The sequence below is a fragment of the Thunnus thynnus genome, chromosome 5, assembly GCF_963924715.1.
Source record: "Thunnus thynnus chromosome 5, fThuThy2.1, whole genome shotgun sequence".
Lineage (NCBI taxonomy): Eukaryota > Metazoa > Chordata > Actinopteri > Scombriformes > Scombridae > Thunnus > Thunnus thynnus.
Genome location: NC_089521.1, coordinates 18,780,392 through 18,807,457, shown reverse-complemented (window position 1 = coordinate 18,807,457; position 27,066 = coordinate 18,780,392). Strand labels below are relative to the sequence as shown.

At 40.0% G+C, this 27,066-nt stretch overlaps 2 protein-coding genes across 6 annotated transcripts; both read left to right on the top strand.

The window, feature by feature from the left end:
• Positions 1-5,163: 5,163 nt before the first annotated feature.
• On the top strand, positions 5,164-18,734 carry LOC137183049 (tropomyosin alpha-1 chain-like). 4 transcript variants are annotated; one of them, XM_067589786.1, is made up of 10 exons: positions 5,170-5,423; positions 5,787-5,912; positions 9,712-9,845; positions 10,111-10,228; positions 10,598-10,668; positions 13,748-13,823; positions 14,037-14,099; positions 14,211-14,280; positions 14,836-14,914; positions 15,934-16,236. In XM_067589786.1, exons 1-10 carry the CDS (start codon positions 5,310-5,312, stop codon positions 15,935-15,937), a joined length of 855 nt encoding a protein of 284 aa, XP_067445887.1. In that variant the 5' UTR covers positions 5,170-5,309; the 3' UTR covers positions 15,938-16,236. The 4 variants fall into 4 exon arrangements, with proteins under 4 accessions (XP_067445888.1, XP_067445887.1, XP_067445886.1 ...); XM_067589784.1 differs by lacking the exon at positions 5,787-5,912 and adding an exon at positions 6,099-6,224 and having other exon boundaries at positions 5,178-5,423; XM_067589787.1 differs by lacking the exons at positions 14,836-14,914; positions 15,934-16,236 and adding an exon at positions 17,930-18,734 and having other exon boundaries at positions 5,164-5,423.
• Positions 18,735-20,943: 2,209 nt separating this feature from the next.
• On the top strand, positions 20,944-25,622 carry lactb (lactamase, beta). 2 transcript variants are annotated; one of them, XM_067589771.1, is made up of 6 exons: positions 20,944-21,466; positions 21,579-21,645; positions 23,626-23,816; positions 23,925-24,243; positions 24,338-24,503; positions 24,733-25,622. In XM_067589771.1, exons 1-6 carry the CDS (start codon positions 21,089-21,091, stop codon positions 25,256-25,258), a joined length of 1,647 nt encoding a protein of 548 aa, XP_067445872.1. In that variant the 5' UTR covers positions 20,944-21,088; the 3' UTR covers positions 25,259-25,622. The 2 variants fall into 2 exon arrangements, with proteins under 2 accessions (XP_067445872.1, XP_067445873.1); XM_067589772.1 differs by having other exon boundaries at positions 20,946-21,454.
• Positions 25,623-27,066: the final 1,444 nt, after the last annotated feature.

The following is a 27,066-nucleotide window of genomic DNA, read 5'->3' as shown; positions in this document are numbered from 1 at the left end:
CACACGCTCCACATTATGGCTTTCCCTCAGCCAAGCTATGGTCATTTTTGCGGTTGGGAGTTATAAACTTGATATAGACCTTCACTTTCTTTTTCAAATTTAGAAAAGTGAAAGTTTTTTGTTTACTAAAAATGGTCACTGAATGTGCTTTCGTTGAGGATTACTCTCTCTTAAGAAGAGCTTAGGTTAATTTTGTTGTTATGAGTGAGTCTGTTGAGAGAAGTTTGTAGTAATTAAAAATATGGTATGGGAAACACTACCACAGAAGTCCAGCATCGTCCTCTGCTTGCCATTGTTTCAGTTCTCTGCTCCAGAGGGCTCTGACAAGCAGGACTGTAACAGGGAGAACAGTGGCAGAGCTCGAAGTACATACCAAGAGGTTTTATTATAGCCCTGTGGAATGGAAAGAAATACCGAGTACGTCTTTGCACCTCACGAAAAGCCCCCGCAACTCAGCCCTCTCCTCTATCTCCTCTAACTTGCTTACACAGTCTCAGTTTGTCTCAGTAAGTTGTAGCTGCCTGCACAGTATCTTTGAGGCTTCTTTGCAAACTTTCTTCTCTTAACTGCATTGAAATTACATCTGCTTTGACCAACATACAGTATCTGTATGAAAGCACAATCTGAACTTCAAAAATGCCTTTAGACATACAAGTTAGGAATTATCAAAATATACCATAAACCTAATCTTTCAGTTTCCTTTGAAGTCAGCCTCAGCAAAACTTTTAAAACACACTAAGCATTGGGATTTCTATAAATCATATATAAGACTAGAGAGTCTTATTACAGGTGTTTACAATCTAAGGAATGACTGATCCTTTCATTTAACAGCAGCTACGTTTACTGCAAAAACGTGGCACAACAGGAATGCTACCCATCTTCAATGGAGCACCTGCAGCTGAAATATTTGACCTTCATAGCCAAGGAATTTGACTCCTCAAAAGAAACATGGGCGTGGTAAAGAGTGGGAATTTTGAACGTCTTATACTGTATTCTCACTTTCCTTAATTTAAACAGAAACTTTAAATGGAATTACAACCGACCGAGGGACACTTCAATCACTGTGTGATTTACCCTCTTCATGACAGATTTATCACCACTCAGAACTGTATGGGTCAAAGTGTCAAAGCCTTATTGTAACTATCCATTATGTAAAAAACTGTGGCTGTGTCTGTGCCCTGGTTGTGGTTAGATGTCCCCCCATGTTCACCAATATACCAGTTTGAGTCTTACAACTGCTGGTACATGTCAGTGGAACATTACTGTGAATAAATCCAGCGGCAGTAGGGCACCGACCAGGCTTGGGTTACAGCTTGGATTGCACCCTCCCTGTACCCCCTCTCCATCTTTGCTATGCTAAATGATTATGCCCCTGCATGGAGCTATCTAATCCCAGGGGTATCGTCTGAAAGAGCCAAGGAGTTCTCTCTATATATATCTGGGCGCTGTCTGCAGAAATCTTCTGATGGTATTTGACCAGGAGTCTGCCAGCACCATGCTACTTCTGTGCACTCAACATGGAGACAGAGCTACCTGCAATATTCCCTCACTGATCTGTGTCAGTTGCAATTAGTGGTATATTATTGGAAAATAACCACACATATGTCAGAATATTGTAGCTTCACATCAAATTATATAGTTTTGGTAAAGAGCAAAGGGTTTGAGATCATTTTTTTGAAGTTCTTTTTTCAGACAGGCATTGTGACTAAGCCTCAACACAGGCAGTGAAATAGTTCCTCTAATGCACTAACATTTGCAGACATGAGTTCAGCCACAACAGCCAAGTACAGCTCAGATCCTCCCTGAGCGGCGACTCAGGAGAACCGGACATTCCACATACATGGTGGGTTGACACTGTAGGCCTAAGAGATCATCTAATACAGTGATAAAGTATTAGCATTAGGATTAAAGCACTTGGAAATGTGGCTCTGTGTCATCTATATGGATGAGATGACAACTGTACTACAAAGTCTGGGCAACAGAGCTCTAGAGTTGATAATCTGAGAGTTAGAGTTAGAGTTTGTTATTGATTTCCTGAATTGGCATGTGAAAATTGATTGGTTAATTGACACCCTTTAAGGCCCCTTTTTGCCCCTTTTAACATCTATATTTTCTGTATATTGTAATTTTTTACAACCTTCTTTATAACCATGGCTGCCATAAAAATCTCTCATGGCAGAAAAAAAAAGTTAATGATAGGTCAGTGAATATGAATATGAGTTCAGCTTATTGCTACACGTGTCTCACTCAGCTGTCACCTCATGTGTGAGTCAGGATTCCAACATATCAGAGTATCTAAGCTTAATTACCCTCTTATCAGATCTGTCCAGAAAAGGTTTTTCTTTTCACTGCCAGACAAACTGTATGTTGTGATGAGCAAATTCCACATTCATGAAAGTCTGATTAAATCCTCTCAGCTGTTTGCCACCTACGAGGATGATTATTGAGAAGATTCTTGGCTAAAGCCAAATGCTATTAAATATAAATGGTGGTGAATAGTCCTGAATGTTTTTTTAAATGCTTTTATCAGCTGTTCTTGTAAAGAGGCTTAAGAGACCTTGAGAAGCAGATTTTTTTCTAAAGAGCATAAAATTAGGTTATATGTCTGGAGCAGCTTCTTCATTTCACAGCCATGAAAAAGAAACTTTTTCTGGATCTGTGGTGGCTTCAGAAAGCTACCACCACTTAAAGAATGCCTGAAATATTAAAAAGGTTTGTCTGTCATGGCATTTCCCATAATGTCCCTATAATGTAGAGAAATTAATGAAAACATAACTATGTTTTATGTGTGACCACAGTAAGCCTGCAATACCTTTAATTTTCCAGTGGGATGTAAGTTGGAATGCAGTAACCTTTCAATAACATCTGGACAGAAGGGGAAATTTTTGACTGCTTTAATCAAAGCAAGCCTATTGGGCCCTGGGCTATGGGCTAAACATCATAATGGAGCTTATTTTCATTCCCAGAATGCCACAGCAAATCCAGCCTGCCATCACGAACCTCCCCTGAGTCCATTAACTGAAAACTCTGTTTGAGATAATTAAGATCAAATTGCAAATCAAGATTAACAACAGTGCTTTACTGAAAAGATTGTCAGAATATGATATCATGACAATAAGTGTATATTAAATAAAATAAAAATACACAAAATACACAGCAGTATTACATCAAGAAGTGTTGAGAACTACATATATACCCCATATTTTATATACTGCAAAATATCAACTTATGAAACATGAATAACATTCATTTACACACTATATATAATATAATATAATATAATATAATATAATATAATATAATATAATATAATATAATATAATATAATATAATATAATATATTAATATAATATATTAATATAATATGATATATACTTTAATATTATATTACATTACATCATATCATATCATATCATATCATATCATATCATATCATATCATATCATATCATATCATATTATTAATACAGTATCTTGACGACTCAGAGCCAATTCTGTGTACTGTACAACAGCATACTCCAAGCTTTATTCATTTATTTATTGGGAATGAATCATTGTCATTCGTTTGCAGATTGAGAAAAAGAAAAATAACTTTTTTCTGTAATATGATACCACACATATTACGTAAGACTGATTCTGATCCAGTGCAAGAGAAAAACAGGCAGAAGTAAGACCAGATCTGTGACCAGTGTTTTTCAGTACCAATCGCAATTATACAAATGCCAGATTTAGAGCATGGGCTGGCCCTAGATTATCTAGATTTTTCTATTAATGTGCCTGTTAATCAGCGTCTATTACAACTGTAAAGTCCAGTGTCTGGAGACAGAGCAAAACCTTGATTTATAGCAAAATAACATGATAAGAAAACTGTACCTGAACACCACTCCTAATGTTGTCTCTATTTCATTACTGATTGGATAAAGTCTGAAGACAGGGCACCTTATTTAATTCTAAAAGTATGAGTGAGTCTGCAGGCATAGCAAGAATAATCTATAAAACAGACCAAAGCCTGAGCATGACAAGGATTATTTTTGGGACATATCTAATGGCACTGGACCTTGGAATCTTGCCACAGTGTCTTGGTTCCATATTACAGACCAAGGCAGGTGCGTGAAAGAGCAGGCGATCCCAAAAATATCCTTGAGTATCTTTGTGAAGACTAAGAGACACTTGGTGTGTCCTCAGTCACCACCCTTGTATCTTTCAACTTTTCATTATAGCTCATTGCATATTATATAATGTTAAAAAAAATGTAAAGTCTCAATTAGGGAGATTAATTGGTCAATTAATTAAGTAAAAATAGATGTAATTTATAATAGAATTTTATGGGTTAAAATGTTCAAGTTTAAAGCTACTAAACTGAAATATTCTTCTTTTCTAGCTTGTAAAGCAGTTAACATTTCTTAAATGCCAAGTAAATCAGCAGCTCAGCAGCTGTAACTGTGGTATAAAACCCCTCCTGCCTGACTGGTGCTGGTGCTGCTGCTCTGTCACAGTCAAATGACACATCAACAGTTTACAGGGAGGATATCCGATACATTATCAGGTAAAAACTTCCCTGTCTTGAGCCCCTCAGACTGTGAACAATGCCTCTAGGGCTTACTTGGCTTACCAAAAGCATCTCTTCTCAGGCAGCACACTTGCCTTGAACTACCCATATGAACTTACACCCACCCACCCAAACACACTCACACACAGACGTCAGTGGGTGCACAAAGCCTGGTGAAATTGTTACTGTGGTCCAAATCCCAGGCTGTCATAGATGAATAGGAAGACACTGTCACTGTGGAATCAGAAAAGATCATTAACATAAAAATCAAACATTTCATTAATGCTAGAAAACGAACAGTCAATAAACAACTTTTAAATGAGTTGTCATCATGGTGAAACAAACTATACTCAAATCTTGCTGTGCTCATTCAGTAAGAAATGATCTTCTTCTCCTCTGTAAATTCAGTGGCTTCTATTACATGACCAATAGGAAGCCTTTCCATGGGAGCTACTTGCTTGTCCATCACACCCCATATAAAGGCGTATGAAAAGTCAAATGTTTGGGAGCAACGAATCGCAGAGCAGATCCTTCAAAAACGTCGGGGCACCCACACACGCCTCCTCCAAAAAAGTATTGGATGCACAGGAATCCAGTCACCCCCCTCTTGAAAGTACATATTTGACAGGGCACAGCGAGGCAGAGCCCGCACTCCAGCTCAGCGTTCAGTTAGGCACAGACGCCCTAGCCCCACTCCCAGTCTCTGCTTGGGTTTTCTTTTGGACGTTTTTGTCGGTTCCACCGAACAGCAATAAGCAACCATGGAGGCCATTAAGAAGAAGATGCAGATGCTCAAGCTCGACAAGGAGAATGCCTTGGACAGAGCTGAGCAGTCTGAGTCAGACAAGAAAGCAGCAGAAGACAGAACCAAACAGGTTGGATGAGTTTTTAAAAGCGTTTTGTTTCTTTTGTGGAAAATCCCAAAGATCCTTAGAAAAAGCAGGAATACCAGTGGCAGTGTAAAGCTGCTGCCCTTTAAACGGACCGCCTCCTAAATACGGATTAATTGCTTTCAAGGAAAATTCCAAATGAGGATTAAATTAAGAATAAGACATCGCTCTTGATTTTTTTTGGATGAATCCTCCTCTCAACTGTTTTGACAATTGGTGATGTTAATATAGCCTAGGAAATTATGTCAAATGTTAAATGATTATTGATTTTGTTTGATAGAATAAATTGCATACATGTTTATTTCATATTCTGTTTAACTCTATAATGTCTTTTATATGCATGTATAGTTAGACGACGAATTAAGAGAGTTGGAAAAAAAATTGCGTCTTACTGAAGACGAAAGAGATAAAGTGTTTGAGGAGTTCCAAACTGCTGAAGAAAAGCTGCTGGCCGCTGAGGAGGTCGCCACCAAGGTATCTGATCCTGACGTGCATGAGCTTCCCTAACTTTTCTCCTCTCTCTTTCTCCTGTCCTGTCCTGTCCTCTCCTGTCCTGTCCTGTGTGTGTCCCTGTATGCGCTCTTGCGCCTGTGCGCGCTCACGCCACTCCGTCTCCCTGCTGATCACCTCTGAAACTATCCACCTGGAAACTCGCCATAGCTTGAGGATGATTTGGTTGCTATGCAGAAGAGGCTGAAGGGAACTGAGGATGAGTTGGAGAAGTACTCTGGTAATCTTAAGGATGCCCAGGAGAAACTTGAGGTGGCTGAGAAGAGTGCCACCGATGTAAGTATGGAGGGGATTCACAATGGCACCGTTCCTGCACCACGCTTCCCCACACTTTCATTCTCTCACCACTTTGAATGTGACAGTTCAACACCACAGAGAAATACATTTTACACTCTGTTGGCATTCAAACTGCCCTGATCTATTATCTCTGAAATGATGTTCATCTTGGATGAGTGGGTCTTGCACACCTGCCCATCCTCGAAAATTGGCCATCAAACTCCAAATTGACTTTCTGATTTTATTATTGTTGAACTGTTGCTTCATGGCCTATTTGTTCACAATCACTTACATGTCAGCCCAAAGAAAGCCACATTGGCTGTTTAACTAATACGCAAATTATTCATTTGAATCCAATTAATTTATAGGACAAATCATCACATTAATGGTCTTTATTATCTTGTGCTTTCATGCCTTCATGTGTTCAGTCTTATAGGTCTAGGCTGAAGAAGTCTTTTTCCGAGTGAAAAGAGTGCTCTTCCCAAGAGCACAGAGAGCAAGCGCCTGGATAAATATATAGTAGCCAAGTACTTTATGTGGTCAGGATAGAGCTCACATCTGTGGGCTATGCTTTTTGCTTACCACAGGGAAAAACACAGTTTCCCATCAAAATGTCCCAGTGTAATAATTATCAATGAATAAATATCACTTATCGAAAGGAAATATACCTAAAATATTTTTAAATATTTATTTTGGTGCTCATACTGTTTTTTCTACTTTAGATAGATACAGCATGACAGGAAAACTATGTAAAGAATTTAGATTTAGGCATTTAAAGGTCACGACCTTTAAATGCCTGAGAAAAAATAACTTTAGGTCCTCATAAACATTTTTTTCAAGACAAACAAACTCGTTGATGACTCAGTTGGGGTGATGGTCAAGGCCAAGTGCAGCAGATAAAGACGTTTGCTCCCAAGAATGAATCTACAGACTCTGAGGAAAACCCGTTGTAATAATCCTTTAATTGGATTCCCGCAGGGAGTTAGGCTAGTCTGTTGGCCTGGTGAGTTTTAATCGATCATACAGACTATGATGGTGTGATTTTTCAGTTCCCTATAGATAGCAATCATATGTAGTTTTCAGAACAAACTCTCGTTTTAAAACCTAGCCTGTGAACCTAACCTGTAATTACTGTATTCAGTGAAAACTTACGGCCAAAATACACCAAGCGCAACACGCCTGGAGGCGCTGCAGTACGCGTCCATTATAATCAACCGAAGCTGCTACACTGATCACAGAAGTTGCGCTGTTCTCATTATAGGCAATGCGACGGAGCAGTGCGACCCTGTGGGGCTTTTTTTACATTGCACATTATAATAAATTAATCAAATCAATGTGTGTCAAATCATTGATCCTGTAGTTAAAAAGATCTAGTTAATTAATTCAGTACCAGTTAATATAGCCTACGCTTCCAAATTGCATTATCACTTGGCAAAACTCAATATGTATGCAGTGGTAGACACGGAGTTGGTGTTGCAGGTAGAAAACCCCGGTCCGCCTCGCCCACGTGACGCGTCGCGCCCGCTTCAGCTGTTACAGATGTACTGTAGTCTAAAAATATTTTAATGCGATGTGTACTGCTCACAGTTGACCCGCAGAGGGTGTGGTTGCTCTAATAGTCTGCTGCCAGCAGGATGATTGCTGCATATTGAATAGGTGTGCTCTTATATAAGGAGGTATTGTTACTTTAGATCAATAAAATGTCACATTTTATTATTTTAAGGCCAATGCAACAGATTTCCACAGTGTAATAGCCTACTTTGCGCAACCAAACACAGTACTTTATTTTCTAGGCCCGTTTTGAAATCAGCGGTAGCCTACTTCCTGGACATGTTACAAGGAGCAAAGCAGGTGGACCCAAATGCGGGAGACAGCAGTCAGTATGGAACTGAAGAATCAATATTTATATGTTCAGCACAGGAACAGGACTCAGGAGTGCGGGCAAATAGAACAAAACAAATGGTCCAACAAAGACTGAAAACTGAACCTAAATATAAACAGAGCTAAGAGGGAATAGGAAACAGGTGATTAGGCAGAATAACAGGCAGGGAGCTGATTGGCTGGGGGAAACACTGGGAGTAGGGCAGGGCCGACAAGGCTGATGCAGGGCAGGTGTGAAAGGAAAAGCAGGCTGGGGAGGAGTACAGGAACACAGGAGGGAAACACAGGACAAACAGACAACCAAAACCCAGAAAACAAAATGAGACCAGACAGGACCATGACAGGACAAGTAGCAGTAGAGTGCGTCTCCACAAAGCTTGCGCACTGTCCAGCCTGTCTTTACGCAGCTTTCAGCCCAATCAAGGATGTCATCTTGCTACTTGTCAATTTCTTGGAAAATGTGCAGCAGCAGCAGCAGCTCATAGTGTAGTCCTTTTTTAATTTGTGAGGTTAAACAAAGGTCAGAGCAACATCGTGTGGCAACATTTAAGGTGCCATTCTGCACAGTGAGCTTATGTTCTTTACTTGCCCATATAAGGACACAGCTACAAAGAGTGATTTCCCCCCTTGTGAACATAGCAGCAGTTATCTAGACGGGAAATAAATCTTTGAGCTGCGGCTTAAGGCCTGCGCTTTTTTTCCCCTTCAAAAACGCATTCCTATTAATGATACCAGATAATACCACACCAACCGATACATTACAAATGTCTCCCACAGTTCTAAGTTATCCAGAGTCTCCTCTGTGGTTGTATGTGTAGCATGTGAGCAGTCATTTGTAGTATAGTCGTCTCAGGCCCTTTGACTTGAACCCACGGCTTCAACTGATTATTAGAAACTTCCTTGCCATGCTTCACAACTTGAGATGCATTTAACAATGTATCATGAGCTGCAGGGGAAAAGACCTCTTGACTCCGTCAAACTGCTGGTAGTTGTATCCTGTTTTCACTTGAGCATTTTCAGAAAAGTCCAGGTCTCATACCTGCTGAACAGAAACCAAAAAGCAGAAGTAGCTTCAGGCTTGAATAATCATAGAAAAGGCTCTTTTTTCCCTTCAAAATCACACCCCTATTAAAGATACCAGATAATATCACACCAACTGACATTACAAATGTCTCCCACAGTTGTGAGTTATCCAGAGTCTCCTCTGTGGTTGTATGTGTAGCATGTGAGTATTCATTTGCAGTATAATTGTCTCAGGCCCTTTGACTTGAGCCTTGTTAATGTTCTCTCTGGGGCCTAGCAGTAATGAGGCGGGGTATTCAACCTTCTGTCAGCTTGGGACATTGTTATCATTTTACATAGTCAATGAGGAGCACAGGCAAGCCTCCGGGGAGGGCTTTTCCCAACAGGTGGCACACAGACACTTGTTGAATAACTGTGATTACTCACATAAAATGAAGTTAGGTTGCATCACAAAGAAACAACCCAACAATCACTACCTGCATTCTTTGGGCTGACATGTTAGTGTGCAGTATAATATAAGTTCTGGTTTGTGTATGAAAGATGATGTGCACCTCCTGACTTGCTGCTCTTCTTCTCTCCCTAGGCTGAGGGAGATGTCGCTTCCCTTAACAGACGTATCCAGCTGGTTGAGGAGGAGTTGGATCGTGCTCAGGAGCGTCTGGCCACTGCCCTGACCAAGCTGGAGGAGGCTGAGAAGGCTGCTGATGAGAGTGAGAGGTGGGTTCTTTAGAGCAGCAGGGTTTCAGACCGCTGACAGTTCACTGTCACACTATCTGTGTAAGATAATGCAGTCATTTCAAATCATTCCAAATTCTGTATTGTCTCCCTCTGCCATGTCAGAAATCAATCATCCATTTACCTTAGAAGAGTGTATTAAAGATTTACCAGCCATCACTGCTGCACACCAGATGTGTCCCCTCAGGGAGACTGCAGGTCAGCTCCTTACTTCTAACATCCCTTGACTGTTTGTATCCCCACACAGAGGCATGAAGGTCATAGAGAACAGGAACATGAAGGACGAGGAGAAGATGGAGATGCAAGACGTCCAGCTGAAGGAGGCCAAGAACATCGCTGAGGAGGCTGACCGCAAATATGAGGAGGCGAGTTTTTCAGCCAAAACAATTAATCAACCCCAAACATACAGTTACTCAGTCACTAAAATCTGTAACTCTGTGACAACTCTATGATAGTTAGTGATAACAGGGGGGGTTTTAAGCTGTAATTATTTGTTTAATAATATCTTAATTAGTTAAATAACTTATATGAAGCGGTTTTTTTCTTAGAGATGCTAAATTGTGTGCAACATTTTTCAATTTTCAATCCAAAATCAGCATTTTTTAAAAACATGATTCAATCACATTAGAGTGGTACACTTTAAAACTGAGAAATATCTTTCAACTATGTCCTAATTGTGTCACAGTCATCAGCTATTAGTTGTATTGTAACACTTTGTTGTGCTGCAACTAAAGGTGGCTCGTAAGCTGGTCGTCATTGAGAGTGACCTGGAGCGTACAGAGGAGCGCGCTGAGCTGTCAGAAAGGTACCTACCTGTTTAATCCCTGTAGATCAGTGGTTCTCCATTATCCTGGTTCCTTACCACCCCCCATCAATTAAAATGTAGGCTAATTGTCTTCCTTGAATATTAATGTTGATTGTTATTCTGTGTTATATCATTAAAAAAGCATGTCACTGAATGCCAAATAACGGATTTGATTTAACTGGGTAGTTGGAATACCGTTATCATTAGTTTCCCAGGGAGCAAAAAAGCTATGTGAATAGACATTATATTTGTGACTGTTAAACAAATGCAACTGTTAGAAATTTGACATTCAAACTTTAATTAGGTCTCCTTATTGATCACAAACAGCAGCCAATCAGAAAGTGGTAATTTGCCGCCAGTGCCAAACAAGAAGCATTCTGATTAATTGTTCCAAGGGAAAACAAGAGCAGCCTACCAAGAAGAAAGTCTGAGGCTACTGGGGAAAAAAGCAGAAGGATATGTAGGCTATCCTATATTATAGGCCTATTTATCTTAACTTTTGAAGGAAATAAGCAAAATTGTGAAGAAAGTTAGTGTGGGTCCTGCACTTGGTGGTTCTCTGCCAGTTTCTTCCCAGCAGGTTGCAGAGAAGTTTGTTTCAGCCATAGTGCACCTGAGGCTGTCAAGCCTAAGCGATTGCGGTATTTGGACTGCATATGGAGGACCTGACTGAATTCCTGCTTGAGATACATTAATGGGAAAGCAAGAAGAAGCAGCTTGGTTTTTTCCCAGAGAGCTGGGTAACACTGGGCGAATCTGACCCACATGCTGCCCCAGCCAGAGGTGCAGAAAGTAGCCTGGGCCTTGTCATCACTCTGGATGTTGACAAGATGCCCCTGGATAGCAGGCTTGCATTCAGTCACGTCTGCCTGAAAGGGCTGCACCACCCAGACAGGAACATCGAGGTTCAGGAGGTCCCTGAAGTGGATCGCCATGTTGGCCTTAACCATCCTCAGGTGGTCGGTGTTTAATGCATATATAGTCCTATATTTTCAGATAGGTCAATATAATAAACATTACAACATAATGTATTCATACAACTAAAATACATTAATTACAATAATAGCGGGCATATTATAATATATTTATTTAGCGTTGTTACTGAAAAGTAGTAGATCACCTTGGTCAACTGCGGGAAATGAGAAAACTGCCTCCTGCCTATACTCTGCCTGCACAGATCCAGCCTGGAGGTGAGACTGTGGTCGACTGCCTTGCACTGGACAAGAGTAACTCCATATCCTTGGAGCTTTAGCTTGACTTTGTTTATCTTTTCAAAAAAGTCTGCAAGGTACATGATGTTGCAGTGGGTGGATGTCACCTTTTCCCCGAGAGCTGCATCAACCTCCTCCAGGAACACCATGATGCTGTCAAACAGCTCACAAAAATGAGCAAGGCAATTTTCTTTTTAGAGCCAGTGGACATCAGTATGGAGAAGACGCTCAAAGGTCTCATTGTTTTCCTGTCACAGCTGTCGGAACCATCTGTCATTCAGGGCATAGGCATTAGGCTTTATTTTATTTATTGCCTTGACTGCAACATTGAGAGGCTCGTGGAGAGGTGGACTCTCAGATTTGGCCACAATGTTGTAGTGATGCAAGACACAGTGGACTGTGAAGATATGCGGGACCTGCTCCCTCAGTAGAGTGTTGATGTTACGGTACCTGCCAACCATGGAGAGGGCACCATCAGTGGTGCATGTGAGGATGTTGGTGATTGGGATTGACTTCTCCTGTAGATACACATCCAGTGCATTAAAAATGGTCTGGCCCTTGGTGTCTGAAAACAAAAATTCCTTAGCCATCTCTTGACTGTTGGAGGCCTTTATCGCAGACATAGGCATTAGCAGAGCGTTGTTGTCACAGGTGGTTGTCTTATCTAGCTGAAGGCTGAATAGAGAGTCCCGCAGGATGGCACACAGCTGCGCCTCTGTATCAGCACCCATTTCATTTATCCTACACACCACGGTATCATTGCTGAGTGGGATGGATTTCAGTACCTGTGTAGGATCGTGCTCCATCACAGTAGAGATGACCTCTTTGATGGCAGGGAGCACCAACTTCTCTCTGATTTTGATCAACTGTCCACATTTGGCTATCAGCAGGGAGATATTATACAAAGCTACTAGCGCGCTATCAGTGTGGCTGGTCTTCTTAGTGAAGAGACTGCTGATGGTGCTCCTACCATGCTTCTCTTTGAGGGCCTGGAAGAACGGATGCTCCATGTCTGCCTTGTCTGGGTGGATCTTCGTAAGGTGTTCCTTGAGATGTGAGGGTTTCATGGCCTCATTTGAAAACACTTGTTCACACAAACACATTAGAAGTTGTGCATTGGTGGGAGAAGGTACGAATCCATAGCTAAGGTATTCAATAGAATACTAGCAGCATTTTTTCTTGTCCTGCACCACTTTGCTGATATGATATGATTGTTGTTGTTTTATGACGCTAATATTTAGCAAGGAGAGAGGATTGTACAGACCACTGACCTATAGATGAGGTTTCTTGCTAGGCAAAAAAAATGGGAGGTGGACACAGCTGCAATCTCTCAGCCCCCTCTCTGTCTGTCTATAAAGTACTGTTGCTCTCGGTTTTCCAACAAAAAGTAGGATAGCTTTCTAATTTGACGCACGTTAAAAGAAATGAGGTGTGCCCTTTGATGGAGCATTGCACCCGAAACACTGGAGCGCGTTTTCAGGAAAAAGCCGCGTCTTTAGCAGGGAAAACCTCATAAAAAAAAAAAAACTTCAGTTGATGAGGAGGGTAAAGCAAATCTAATGATAATATTGTGAAAATATGGATTCAAATGTAGGACTAAACTGGCATTAAAAAACACCCCTCAAGAACAACTCAATGCCCCCCTTTCAAAATATAATGCCTCCGACGTTCTCTGAATGTCCACCAGGGGGTGGTACCGCCCCCCATTGAGAAAGCCTACTGTAGTTCTTATTTATCTTGTTTCCTCTCTCCCCTCTTTCTTACTTCCCCTCTACCCATTTCATGCCCACCCCTGGTTCTTTCCATCCTCGGTTCCCTCATTGTCACTTTTTCCCTCCATCCCCTTTTCTTGTCCTTTAAAACACCAGCAAATGCTCTGAGCTTGAGGAGGAGTCGAAAACCGTGACCAACAACCTGAAGTCACTGGAGGCCCAGGCTGAGAAGGTAAGCATGACCCTTTAGCTGACTGCATGCTGTCAAACCTCACAGCTCCCCAGTAGACTTGGTAGATGGGGAGCCAGATCTCTTCACTTCTCTTTTATTTCATGATACTTGTCTGTATTCATGTACTAAAAATTGTACGGTATCACTTCCAACAACATCAGAGTTGACTCCATGGTCATATGTTTGACTCCCACCATTGTATTTGTCCCACAGTACACACAGAAGGAGGACAAATATGAGGAGGAGATCAAGGTCCTCACTGACAAGCTGAAGGAGGCAAGTTTCACAAGGCCTTATCTGGGGTTGCAGGGTGATTTATAAAAGTCACAGGTGCTGTTTCACAGTTTGAGTATCGGACTGACTCATAAATCTGTCTCTCCACCACAGGCTGAGACTCGTGCTGAGTTCGCTGAGAGATCAGTAGCTAAGCTTGAGAAGACCATTGATGACTTGGAAGGTATGATTTTTCCAAATCCTGTTCTGCTTATTTTAAAATGTGTATTATGTCAGCTGTGGTATTTAGGTAAGTGCTCAAATCTCTTTAGGCCATTCTTTTCTTTGCTCTTGGACTCTGTTTCTGCTTCCTTCTTAATTTCATCATACCACCTTTTTCAGACAGCATCATACTTTTGTTGTGGTGTTCCTTATTACCTTGTTTAATCTAATTGATTTTGTTTTTGAGATCCAAGGTAGGAAAGAATGGCTATGATGTTTATCGGAGATATATCAGGACTAGATGTTGGCTTAAAGGAGTCTTTGTGAGCATAAAGGGCCGAGAGCCATGCAGCAGTGAAATAAACCGTCCATTTCTTGATGGCGCTGAGAACTTTTCCCTGACTTTTGTTGCACTTTCACTCTGACCATTTTCTGGTGTAACTTTGTTTTCCTCTTTTCCCTCCTGTTTTCAATTTTCAATCGTCTGGATGCTTCACCCTTCACCTCCTTGTCATGTGCTCCTCCACCTTTGCTCCCTTTCACTTCACCTCTCCCTGCGCCCCTGGCCCACCAATAGATGAGTTGTATGCCCAGAAACAGAAGTTTAAGTCCATCAGCGAGGAGCTGGACCACGCCCTCAACGACATGACTTCCATGTAATTTTCAACTTACTGTGCCTGCTTGTTCTGCCGTCACCGTCCTGTCCCCGTGCAGCTTTCCTCCTTGTACACCAACGGCCTCACCTCGTCCCCTCCTGTATTTTCTTGAACCTGTCATGACTACTACGTCCAACACTTGTATCTGTCTCTACACTTGTACACTTGTCCTACACAAATTGGTTATGCTTCTATGTTTTTTGATCGTCTTTAAAAAATGTAATACTAAAACATTAAACAGACATTGACATTGTATTTTATGTCTGTGTAATTGTAGCCCACTTGTAATAAACCACTCTAAGTGGTTTCCTCTCAAACCTCTTCATTGGTGTAGTTGTAATGATACTGTATACAACATTTGTATCAGTATCATTGGTATAAACTTGTGCATGAACAAAAACAGCATGTATCTGTTTAAATGTTTTGGCTGCATTAATTGTGTTGTATTACTTTTTATGTGAGAAGTAATCATTGTTAGTTTGTATGCATTTTTTAGATTCCCTTATTTAAAAATATTAATGGCAATTTCCATGATATTTTGTGATCATAAGCAAAGCATACAGGATCTCTTTTGAAATGTGGACTGTATGAAGAAAGCATATTATTGAATCAGATTCACTCACTGTAACTTCGAGTGTTTCCTTTTTCTCCAAATGTGTTTCACTTTGTCTTCTACTAATATGGTCTCTGTCTGTTCAGAAGAAAGGCCCGCTGTGTGTTTGTGAGGTCCGCTTTTATTCTGTCACTACACCGGTTGAACTGTCATAATGTAAGATCACTGTCTTTGAGCTGCCAGTTTTGCCAAATTAATTTTGTCCTTCGAATTCTGTTGGAGAGTTTCTGTTCAAGTTGTCAGCGTCTCCTCTCTCACAATGTGTTTCAATCGTGCATTGTTGTTTTTGTTGTTTTGTGATTGCAATGACTCCTGTGGTTCTGGTGTATTGTAGTGCACATCTCCAATTTCTTTGGGTCCTGCACCGCCTCCCCTAGTTTATTGTACCCTCTTCTTTCCCACACAGATAAACTGTTTACACCTCATCAAAGACGCTCCCTGCCGGCTGAGTGGCGTCTTTCATCTCTCTCCAGCCTTCTCTCCATTTTCCCTTCCCTCTCTGTCTGTGCTTTCCTTTCCTCATCTTTTCATCCTCACGTCAAAGTTAATTGCATCCCATCTCTTATACAGAATCCCAGAAACTTTCTGCGTTGTGTAAAAAATAAACGTCACTTCCTTCTATGTAAGCTGTATCTCTTTACTCTGTCCTTTTTTTCTTTTTCATTTCTATTTATTTTCATAGGGCTCTAATAAAACCAGGAAACCTTGATTTTAAGTTATGTATTTATTTTATATTTCTGCATCTCAACAAACCATTTGTTGAGCCATACTCTGCTTTCCGTGGTGAAGTTTTAAAGATTTCGAAGGCTGTTCTGTTTTATTTTCTTCAAATATTGTTCTGTGAAGCTGAGATATTAGGAATATCACAGTAAGTGCTAAAAGCACAACAACTAGAAGAACTATAGATACTTGATTGAAAGCTGAGCCAAGTTGTCTTTTGAGACTGATGCATGCAAGCACTTTCCAACATTTAGTACTGTGACAGGAGGAACTTAGTCTGGAAAGACTTGAGAATTGGTGGAAATCAGTGTTGGATTGTTATCTGGAAGATTGTGGTAAAGTAGGGAAATAGGGAATACAGAGGAGTTTGTAAGATGTGTTGAGACTCATCTGGTTGCTGGGAATATTGGATGATTGAGAAGCATTGTTGGACTCTCCATTAAGATATCAGTGATTATGAAACACTGGCTTTGTTTGATACGCAGTATCCTGTCATACATTTGAATAAACATACAATCAAACATTCTGAGTCCTTTTATTAAGTCATTGCCTTAACTTCAGACACAGAAAGATGAGCAGAAGTGAGAAGTTTTATGGTGTGCTTTGAGACTTCACTATTCAAATGACATGAGACTGCAGAGCATTCAAACCATATCCTTAAACATCAGACCACACTGAAGCTACACAGTAGTATCAGTATCAGTTTCTCCAGTTCTGATGTTGAATAGATATATTTTAGCTGTAAAGATGTACTTAATAGACAATGGTAGACATTCTTTCAGTTTTGTTGCCACAAGATTTTATTTTGAGTCTGCTGCCATGGTTGCTTTTTACCTATCTGGGTTATATCTGTTTATCCTCTGTTTTCACTCTACACACTGCCCTGCTTTGCTTTACCTGTTGCAGGCAAAAATATGAAGAGTAGATTGCCAAAACTCACACTCAAAAAAACAGGAAAACACACATTTGATTGTGTTATTTAATGGCTATTCAGATATTGTCTTTTACAAAGATGATAAAAAGTCTCCAGTTCTAGAGAAGGTAGGTATCAACAGGCATTGCACTTTTTTCCTGATTTCCTGTCCTCTTTCTGTTTTTCTACTCACTGCAAAGATTGCCTCTACCAGCAACTTGAGAAACAACTTCTCACTAATGAACTACATGTGCCCTTGAATGAGGACTAAATGGTCTGAATGTTTTATCTTTTTTGTTTTTAACGTGTGTATGACAATCTGATCTAGCTTACGATCCAAAGCACTTCCAGTTTGCATTGTCCGTGTACGATGCCTGCACTGCTTGGGATCTGTGTTGCTGTGGGTGGAAGTGTATTAAAAGATATACAATCAGGGATGACCTCAAATATATCATTTTCTAGCATTAGTATTATAACATTATACAATAATCCATTTTTTATGGATTGTTTTTGTGTTTATATGCATAAGAATGTTGTCAAGTGTTTGCATGGTTGCTTGCATATACATAATAAGAGCTTGTCTACTCAGTGTGTTTCCCTTGTTTTCTCTCAGTGCTGTGTAGTTCTGGTTAAAAAGCACCCACATTTAAATGACTGATCTTAATAATGTAGCTTGTTATGTAGCTTAATCATTAATGCAAGCTAACAAGCTGACTCCCTTATGCTCGCTTGTGTGAGATTAAAACCTCTTCATTTGATGTTCTAACAGAGAAACTGTCACATGCTAAAGAAGAGAACCTCGATATGCACCAGATGCTGGACCAGACTCTAATGGAACTGAATGATTTGTGAAAGCGCGGTCTGACCCCACACACACTGTGGTTTTGGCTTTTTTGTACTTGCACCTTGCTTACCATAAACCCCTCTTCTCATACCTTGCCCATGGTGGAGAACAAACAGCCAAATGCTAGTTCTATTGCACCGTCCTGCCTTCAGTGGAACTCAACCAAGGAGCAAAGCTAAGGGGAAGTAAAGCTTAACCATTGCCTTTGATGAAGCCTAAACTAAGAAACACAATTGTTTTTGCAAGTCAGTTTTTATCTTGTAATGTCTGCCCTTTGCAATCTGTCATCTGGTGAAATTACATGTGACATTGGTTACAAAGAATATTTTCTACATCTGCATTTAAGATGATCTGATACTTTGCATTCCACGTTGATTATGCACATACCAAAGGACAAATTGGAGCAATTTTGCACTTAATTAAACCTCAATATTAGGCACATTTTGCAACTATTTCCTCACCAGTGTAAGTATACTTTGGCTATTCCTGTCAGTATGTACACTGGTCCTACTGTATTGTTAAGCAATGACCAAAATGTTAACGCATTACAGGATATTCTTAGTTTTCTTTTAAAACTATGGTTCAAATTTTTTTCATCTTGTCTGTAAAGTATGATTTCAATCATCTGGCTGTGCACGTTTAGCATTGTTTCAATGTAGATGTTTCAAGTGTTTTATCATATTTGAAATGTAAAAATTATTAAATATAAATAAATGCACATTTTGAAAATCTTCTAGCTTTGTTTGTGGTGAATACATGGCCTTTCTGTCCATCATAGAGGTTCACTAAAGTACAGGGCTTAATAGATTTTGGGGTGGTTGAATAAAACCTGATGCAATGTAAACAACCTAGACTTTTCTCCTCATAGAAATGAAGAATGTGTTAAGTATGCAGAACAAATGAAGATCTAATCTGTTACACCTTTACCCATTTCTGCTTGACCCTCAACTTGACTTCCAGCTGGGGGAAAACATCATGTCACATGTTTCTTTGGTTCACTGGAGTTCACTAAGCACCACTGGACCATATCATTTTAGTTTCAAAATAATCAAACCAAGAAGCATTGGTGGAAAATATGCTAAACTCCTTTAAGTAAAAGTTCTGACAAATGTTTGAGAAAAATACTAATATTTGTATTAAGTTTATGTATCAAGGTAAAGCCTACTCTTGAATTAAGGTGCCTTTTAATTATGTGAAATTATTGTTGCATTAACTTGTAAGAAGTGTTGGTAAAGCTTTATCACAGCCTTTGTATTTTGTATGCAATCTTACCCTGAGAAATAGTCAGTGACATTAATGTGTTCTTGAAAACCAATCAATCAGTTCACTGTATTTCAGACCCTAAATATCAAAAATATAATAAAAAAAAAACTTTAAAAATCAACAGTCCATATTATATAAAATTATCAATAACCCAATCTCTAAATCAACACTGGATTGGGTTACCAATCAGACAAAGCAGGCGAGTACCCCGGGTCCCCAAAAGCCCCATATTCACTGTGTGTCAGTTAGTTACATCACATTTGATTTACTGTAAATTTGTTTTGAATTTACAACACTAAGATGCAATATACCCTGTCTTGTAAGGGGCCATATTTTAAAATCCAATTTTATTTTTATTTTGGTTACTTTTGTGCTTACATGGTCCAACTTCCTAAACAAAGTTGTGTTTAATCAATTGGGATCAAACCAGTTGACTCAGAGAACCTAGTATTATTTCAGTATAGGTGTAGTGGTTAATCTCTGGGTCATTAATGAAGCTGCCATGTGTAATTTTCTTTATATATGAGTAGATACACAATGTCCAATGTGCTTAACATTATTCACTATTCCTAAAAACTTTATAGACTAAACGATTAATAATCAACTGATTCATCAATCATGAAAATAATGGTTAGTTGCAACCATTATTCAATCATGAATACATTTATACATATAGTGAGGTTTTCACAGCCTGACTTGTGGGTACATTTATGCTGCAAAAAATACAGGAGGCCCATGTCAACCACTAAATCTTGATAACATTCTCATTGTAAGCATTACACTGCTTTTCTTACCTACATCATAGGCAGGCAATAAGCCTTCAACAGCAAGACTTTGTTATCGTTTGAACATGTGAACTTTACCCTGAGCATTTTAATTAAAGACATTCTGTATCTAAATCATCTGTAAAATGATAACCAACCAAAATATTTGACCTTATACTTACCTGAGCAGATTTTAGAAAATACCCACTTTTATCCACTTTTGTGTTAGCATGCAGATATTCTCGTACTTAAGTGACTAAAAGTAACTGGTAGACTTTAATCTTGGTTTTCTTGCCTGGCATGAACAATCTAATCTGAAGTATTATTATTATTGTACATAAAATAATAAAAATAATAATAAATAAATAAAGTTCTTCCCCACCCCTCATCCCATTCTTCAATATAACTTCTCAACCTAGGCTCTCAGAGGGCCTGAAAACCTCTCCCAACAGCCCCTGCACTTCCTTTCAAGTAATCAACGACTACCTCTGTTCTCTTGGATTTCCTTTCTGCCTCAGCGGCACAGCTAGTCACCATCCTTACAAAAACAATATTTATATGCTTCTGACCTGATTTTTTCTCCCTTACTTCTTGAATCTTTTCATTCCTAGCTGCTTCCTCCTGAGTTAGCCTTCTCTTGGACCTGATCCTCATGACTTCCATCTCTTTCTTTCTCTTGGACAGCCTGCTTGTCATGCCCCATGACCCAAGTTTGTCTTTAATCCAACTCGCGACCACGTTTGTCCGACAGAACTCCAAATCGGTTCTTGCTCCCAGTCAATTTTATTCCAGCCAAGTGGATTTCTGTTTCGTTCTTACTATCATCACTGTAACTTGACATTTCTTCTCTTTTTTTCTCTCTCTGATTTCTTCCAGCTGCTACTTTCACACTCATCCACCTCCATCTCAGACGCTCCTCCCTCGCTCGATGTTTTCTGAATCGTAATTTGATTAATTTGGTCTGGCTCGATGGTGCAAACGGGAAGCAATTTGTTGTTAAACTCAACAAGCAGACAAGGGACTGTTACCGTCAGCAAAAGGAGCAATATTTCCAACAATGTCACGGTTGTTTATGCCAAATCGTTTCTGTGCCAAATGTAGCCTGCTGCCAACGCGCGAGCCGGCTTTGTTGACACTGCGAGCCGGAGCGCGAGTCAAACAGCAGCAGGCAGATAAACGGAGTGTTTTTATCCAACAACAAAGACATTATGTCGGAGGGTCAAACACAGCCTTTTCTAAATACAGGTCAAAGTCCAGGATATGGCTGTGTGGGGTCGGTGTGGGGATTGCTTTGGCTGTCGGACTGAAATACCGTGCAGACACAGCGAATAGTTCCTGTGATGATAAAGTGACAGTTTCACAGAGGACTGATCGGTACAGCGCTGCCATTAAAGAGAGCAGAGACCTTGTGGAGCGGATACAGGTAGGCATAGAGGTAGGCCTGTGAAAGTTTTGTATTCGGACTGATCACTTTCCCCCATAGCTCTCTTCTTCCTTCCCTACCTCCAGTGGCACCTGTATCAGTGTTTGTGTCTCCCTGTTGTCAGGCTGAGGTCGGGGCTCCAGGGCTGGTGGTTGGGGTCTCTGTGGATGGTGCTCAGATCTGGAGTGAAGGTTGGTGCCTGCCAGGTCCACTTTAAAGGGGACATATCATGCACATTTCCAGGTCTATGTTTTAAATCTGTGGCTCTTCTGGAATATCTTTGCATGATTTACAGTTCAAAAAACTCCTTATGTATCTTATACCGAGCCTTTATGCAGCCCCACAGCTCAGTCTCTGCCTGAAATGGGCCGTTTTAGCTCTAAATGAGCCCACCCTGTTCTGATTGGTTAGCTTCCAGAAGTTGCGTCCTGGCAGACATCCACCAGCTCTGTAGGTTACATCAACCAGCCAGGAAACAAACTATATTAGAAGGATTTCACTACTTTTTCTCTTTCACTCTTTACTTTAAATGTCAACTTCTCCAATATATCCAAACATGTTTGAGCCGGAATCCAATCCGAAATATGAGAAATGACAAAGTGAACAACACATGGAAAAAACCTTAGCAACAACCTTAGCAACCAAGACTACAGAACAGACATCTGTTTATGGGAAAAAAACGTTGCAAAAAATGAAGCGTTCAGGGCAGGTTGAAGCCTGAGGTTTTGACTTGCAGGGAGCGTTTTTACATACATTAACCTCAAGTTTTGGAATTTTGACCAGGTTTAACAGACATCCAGCGTCATAACAATACATAAATAACAGAAAACCACAAAAAACATAATATGTCCCCTTTAAAGGTGCTGCATGCAGCATATTTAAACATTAAAGTTCCCCTCAAAAATGTGTTTTTCTTCTTGTTATTCCATATGATTGAGCTTCACGGTGCAGAATGATGTATTTGCAGAGTTTGACACTAGAAGGCTGTTTTCACATTCATCTGATGAAGGAAGAAATATTCTTTGTGCTCACCTTAAATCTGAACCTAACACGTATATAAATGAGCAGGATTGACATCAAAACTAGGTTGGAGCCAGTAATCATCCGGTCTGCAGCTTGAAACTTGAAGCCTCCAGTGCATATACACTGAGAATAGATTTTACAGTGAAGTAGGAGACATCTTGTTTCCAGTGGTTAAACTTTTAAAAGAAAAATATTTGCATATTTATTGATTCTGGATTTTTTAATGAGAGAGAAGGAGATGTAATTCTAAGAATTTATAAATAAGTAGGCTAACTTTTTTTTGGAAACCCCTCATACACAAATTACTATGCAGATTATTTTTATATGTTTAAAAGTATGTCTGAAAGCAATCTTTAAAATACCCATGTTACTGGATTGCTTTGCCTAACATAAATTTGTATTGTGGGCCTAACTGATTTGGCTGATGCATTAACATGGCTGACAACATTGGCCCATGAGACAAATTAACATTGGTCCACACGTGCTGCTGCTAAGGTTGCTTCACATTTGCCACCTTCACTAAATTTGTGGCAACAATGATACAACACCAACAGTATGCCAATGTTCTCAAATTGCTGAATTGCCGGAAAGGTTGCCAATCTTGTTAACATCATGTCAACACTGACATATGTTTTATATTAGTAGTTATTTTTGTATATGTTTAATTCACAATACACATGAACGAAAAATACATACCAACTACTTAGACGATTACTAAAACAAAACACCGGTTGGGGCAGGGAGAGAGGCGTACACAGCCTATGACTATGGCAAATACTCCTGATATTCTTACTGATTCTCACTGTTTATGACAGTTGTTTGGAGTTTTGTCAACCAAATTAAGTCCACTTGAGCATGGAAGTTCTTTGGGATTAACACGCGTGACAAAATAATCTCAATACAAGGTCAATTTTATAGCTCTTTTGGAGTGCCCAATGTGCACAATTCAAACACTGTGTACAATGTGAAATTAAGCATCATCCTCTGCCATGGTCTTATTTCATTTACTTAAAGGTCCCAAACATTATATAGTATGATTTTGATTTATTACAATTAATTATGTTAAAATTGAACACATACAATCATTAACATATTCATCTGAAAACACATTCACATTCTTATATGATGCATTGAAATTCATCATTCAGGGTTCGGTTACGCTGATTTGGAGAATCGTGTGCCATGCAGACCAGAAACCGTGATGCGAATCGCCAGCATCAGTAAGCCCCTCACATCTGCAGCTGCTGCACGACTGTGTGAGGAGGGAAAACTAGATCTTGACGTCCCAGTCCAGAAATATGTCCCCGAGTTTCCCCAAAAACAGTTTGATGGACAGCATGTAAGTAACCCAAACTGACACAAATTGTAATTTGATTTTCAGCAATTCAGTGTGGTTGTTCATTTTCGTGCTCCACTCACATGCTCATTATTTATTCTGTTCTTTCAGGTCACAATAACCCCTCGTATGATTCTGTCCCACCTAAGCGGTATACGGCATTACGAGAAGGATGCAAAGAAAGTGAGGGAGGACAAGGAGAAAGCCAAGCGACTTTTGAAGCCACCTGTGAAAGAGAAAGATGATGAAAAGAACTCGTCTGAAAACAAAGAGAAACCCACAAAAGAACAGAACACAAAAGGCAAAGAAGCCACCCAGGCTCAGAAGAAAAAAGAGTTTGAGCACGAAGAGTACTACTTAAAGGACAACTTTGAAAGTGTCACTCAGGCCTTGGACCTCTTCAAGGATGACCCACTCATTTTCAAACCTGGTAAAGCACATGTTTGCTTGCTGAACCATTCAAATACAATACAGTTTCAAACTTTGTTTTTTAATGAGTAAGATTTATGTTTTGTTACACGCAGGCACTACTTTTCTCTACTCCACCCATGCATTCACCCTACTTAGTGCTGTCATGGAGCAGGCTGCCGGCCAGCGCTTCCTGGATCTTATGATGAACATGTTCCGTGAAGTGGGAATGCTCAATACTGTGCCTGATGAGAATGAACCTATTATTTACCACCGTTCCAGGTAATCTAAAACCAAGATATAGAAGTCCAATTATGTCCAAAGCACTGAGACAAGTTGAACTGCATAGAAAAGAGATGTATCAGCAACGTTAGACTTGCGATTTGTGGAGAGCTCTTATTTCTTAGTGGTTGTTATGGTTATTATACAGATAGTGATTGTTTTTCGAATGTGTATGGTATGTTAAAAATCTGATGGTGAGTCAGAGTTTACAGATGATTCTCCTCCACAGATTTTATCATCTCAACAAGAGAGGACGTGTTGTGAACTGCCCATACGTAGACAACTCTTACAAGTGGGCGGGAGGCGGCTTCCTTTCCACTGTGGGAGACCTGCTGCTGTTTGGTAACGCTCTACTCTACAGCTACCAGGTGGCCCACCTGAAGGACACTGAAGGTTTGCTGCCAGGCTTCCTCAAACCCAAAACCGCCCTGGATCTCTGGGCAGCAGTTGACAGGACAGAGGCCAGCTGGGATAAGGATGGACGGTATGCCCAAGGCTGGCTGGTAGTGGAGGAACTGCAGAAATACGGCCAGTGCAGGAAGCGCAGGCACTATGTGTCGCACACAGGAGGCGCTGTGGGGGCTAGCAGTGTCCTCCTGGTGTTACCCAGTGAAGAGACAGTCCAATGCCATGGACAGACCCCCCTCCTCCCACAAGGGGTAGTGGTCACCATCATCACTAACATGCAGTCTGTGGGACTCAACAGCACAGCGCTGAAAATTGCACATGAGTTTGACAAAGCCAGAAGCCTGTAAGAGTAAGTTGTTTACAGAAATGTGTGAGTCACACAGAAAACTTTTAGATAAAACTTGTGATGTTTGATACAGTTTTAAATATGTCTGCAGGATGTTTTAGAAAATCAAATAAATCTTTTAACATGTATTTTATATACATTTTATGAATTCTGCAAACAAATTATTTGCCATTACAACATTAGCCACTAGGTGGAACCAACTCATTGCATTTCTGACACAAAAAGGCCATTGACCAATGGTATCAGTTTGATGGTTTCATACTGAAGTTTATGTATTTTTCCCTTTAAAAGCTATGCCAACAATCCAGTATCTTTTAATATATGAATTTCTGCATTTGAGAGAAATAAAAGCCTTAAATACACAATGGAAGGAACCCAGTTGCTTTATAAAACAAAGTAGTATGGCAGCATGTACAGCTCCAAAGTTTCTATATCACATGTAGTGGCCTTTTAGGGCCCACCCTGCCCAGATATTTCCTTCTAACTATTGTCACTGCAGTAATTGAAAACAAAAACATAGGGTGACATTTTCACATCATCACTCCTGCACCAAATGCCAACGTTAAGACTCTGTCTTTGCATTTAACAAGAACAATCCAGATTTTAATGCCTGAGTGGGTGTGCAAGAACAACTGTGTTGTATTAATAGTGACAAGAATTTTAGGGAGTAACTAAGCTGTCAGCAGTCCAATTTAAGATTTTTCAACTGCTGTTGGTTGTTTCCAGTTGTCCATCAAAATAGGAAGACTAACAAACCTGAAACCTTGGAAATGTACTCCAACCAGTTTTAATTCCCCTCCTAAACTCTCTGAATTGAATCAGATTTAATGCCACCATTCTCATCATAAAACTCCTGGGATCTCCTATGCCCCTGTTTTTAGATTTAAGGAGACTGATGAATGGCTTGGGATAAGCTAATTATAAAGACTTACACACACACAGTGTATCACTCAGTTTGAAGTGTGTGTGTGCTCCTGTTATGTCCAGCTTTGTGAGAGCCATTTTTAGTAAAGTGAGGTCATCCTGACCAGTCCTGACTAATTCAAGGGGCAATTATGGTTTAGGGTGAAGATTAAATTTAGGATTAAGATAAGAATAGGTTTAAGGTTGAGGTAATGACAAGTCAACCAGGATCCTCATGAGTATACAAATGCAAATGTATGTTTGTATGCAGTCGCTCACCAGAAATCACACTTTCAAATCATTCAGCAGGGATCATTTATGCAATTACAAAATTCAACCTACTCATTAACTGATACAAAGGGTTATTTCATAATTCCATGTTACAAGTTTAATATCATGAATTAAATTTCACAAATTATGTTTTACATAGTCCACCTATGCTTTGTAAATACATTTCAGACAAAGCACATAGATTGAAATGTGATTTAACACGAGTAAACCAGTGCCAACTTCATAGCCATGGTAGAAAAGGCTACTGAGCTGGATATGATTCAGTTCCCACCTACTCACACCCTGTTTGTGTGTGTCTGTTAATAAATTACACCTATCTGTAAAAAACTGCATTGAATCCATAAATCTCATGAGATGATAATTCAGCCATCAGCTTTGTTTGCCTTGACCTTTGGCTAGTTAAGGTCAGTGCAGCTCTTTTACTGTTTCTAAAAGTTCCCCATATTCATAACCAAAACAGCAAGGACAACTGACACTCATATCTGAGAATTATTTCACCATCCCATCCAGCTCAGAACCACAAGAGAAGATAAATGTACAGTACATGAAAAGAAAGATCATACTCTGGGTTTTACTTTCCAATACTGTTGCTGACTGCTCTGTTGGCTCTGCTGC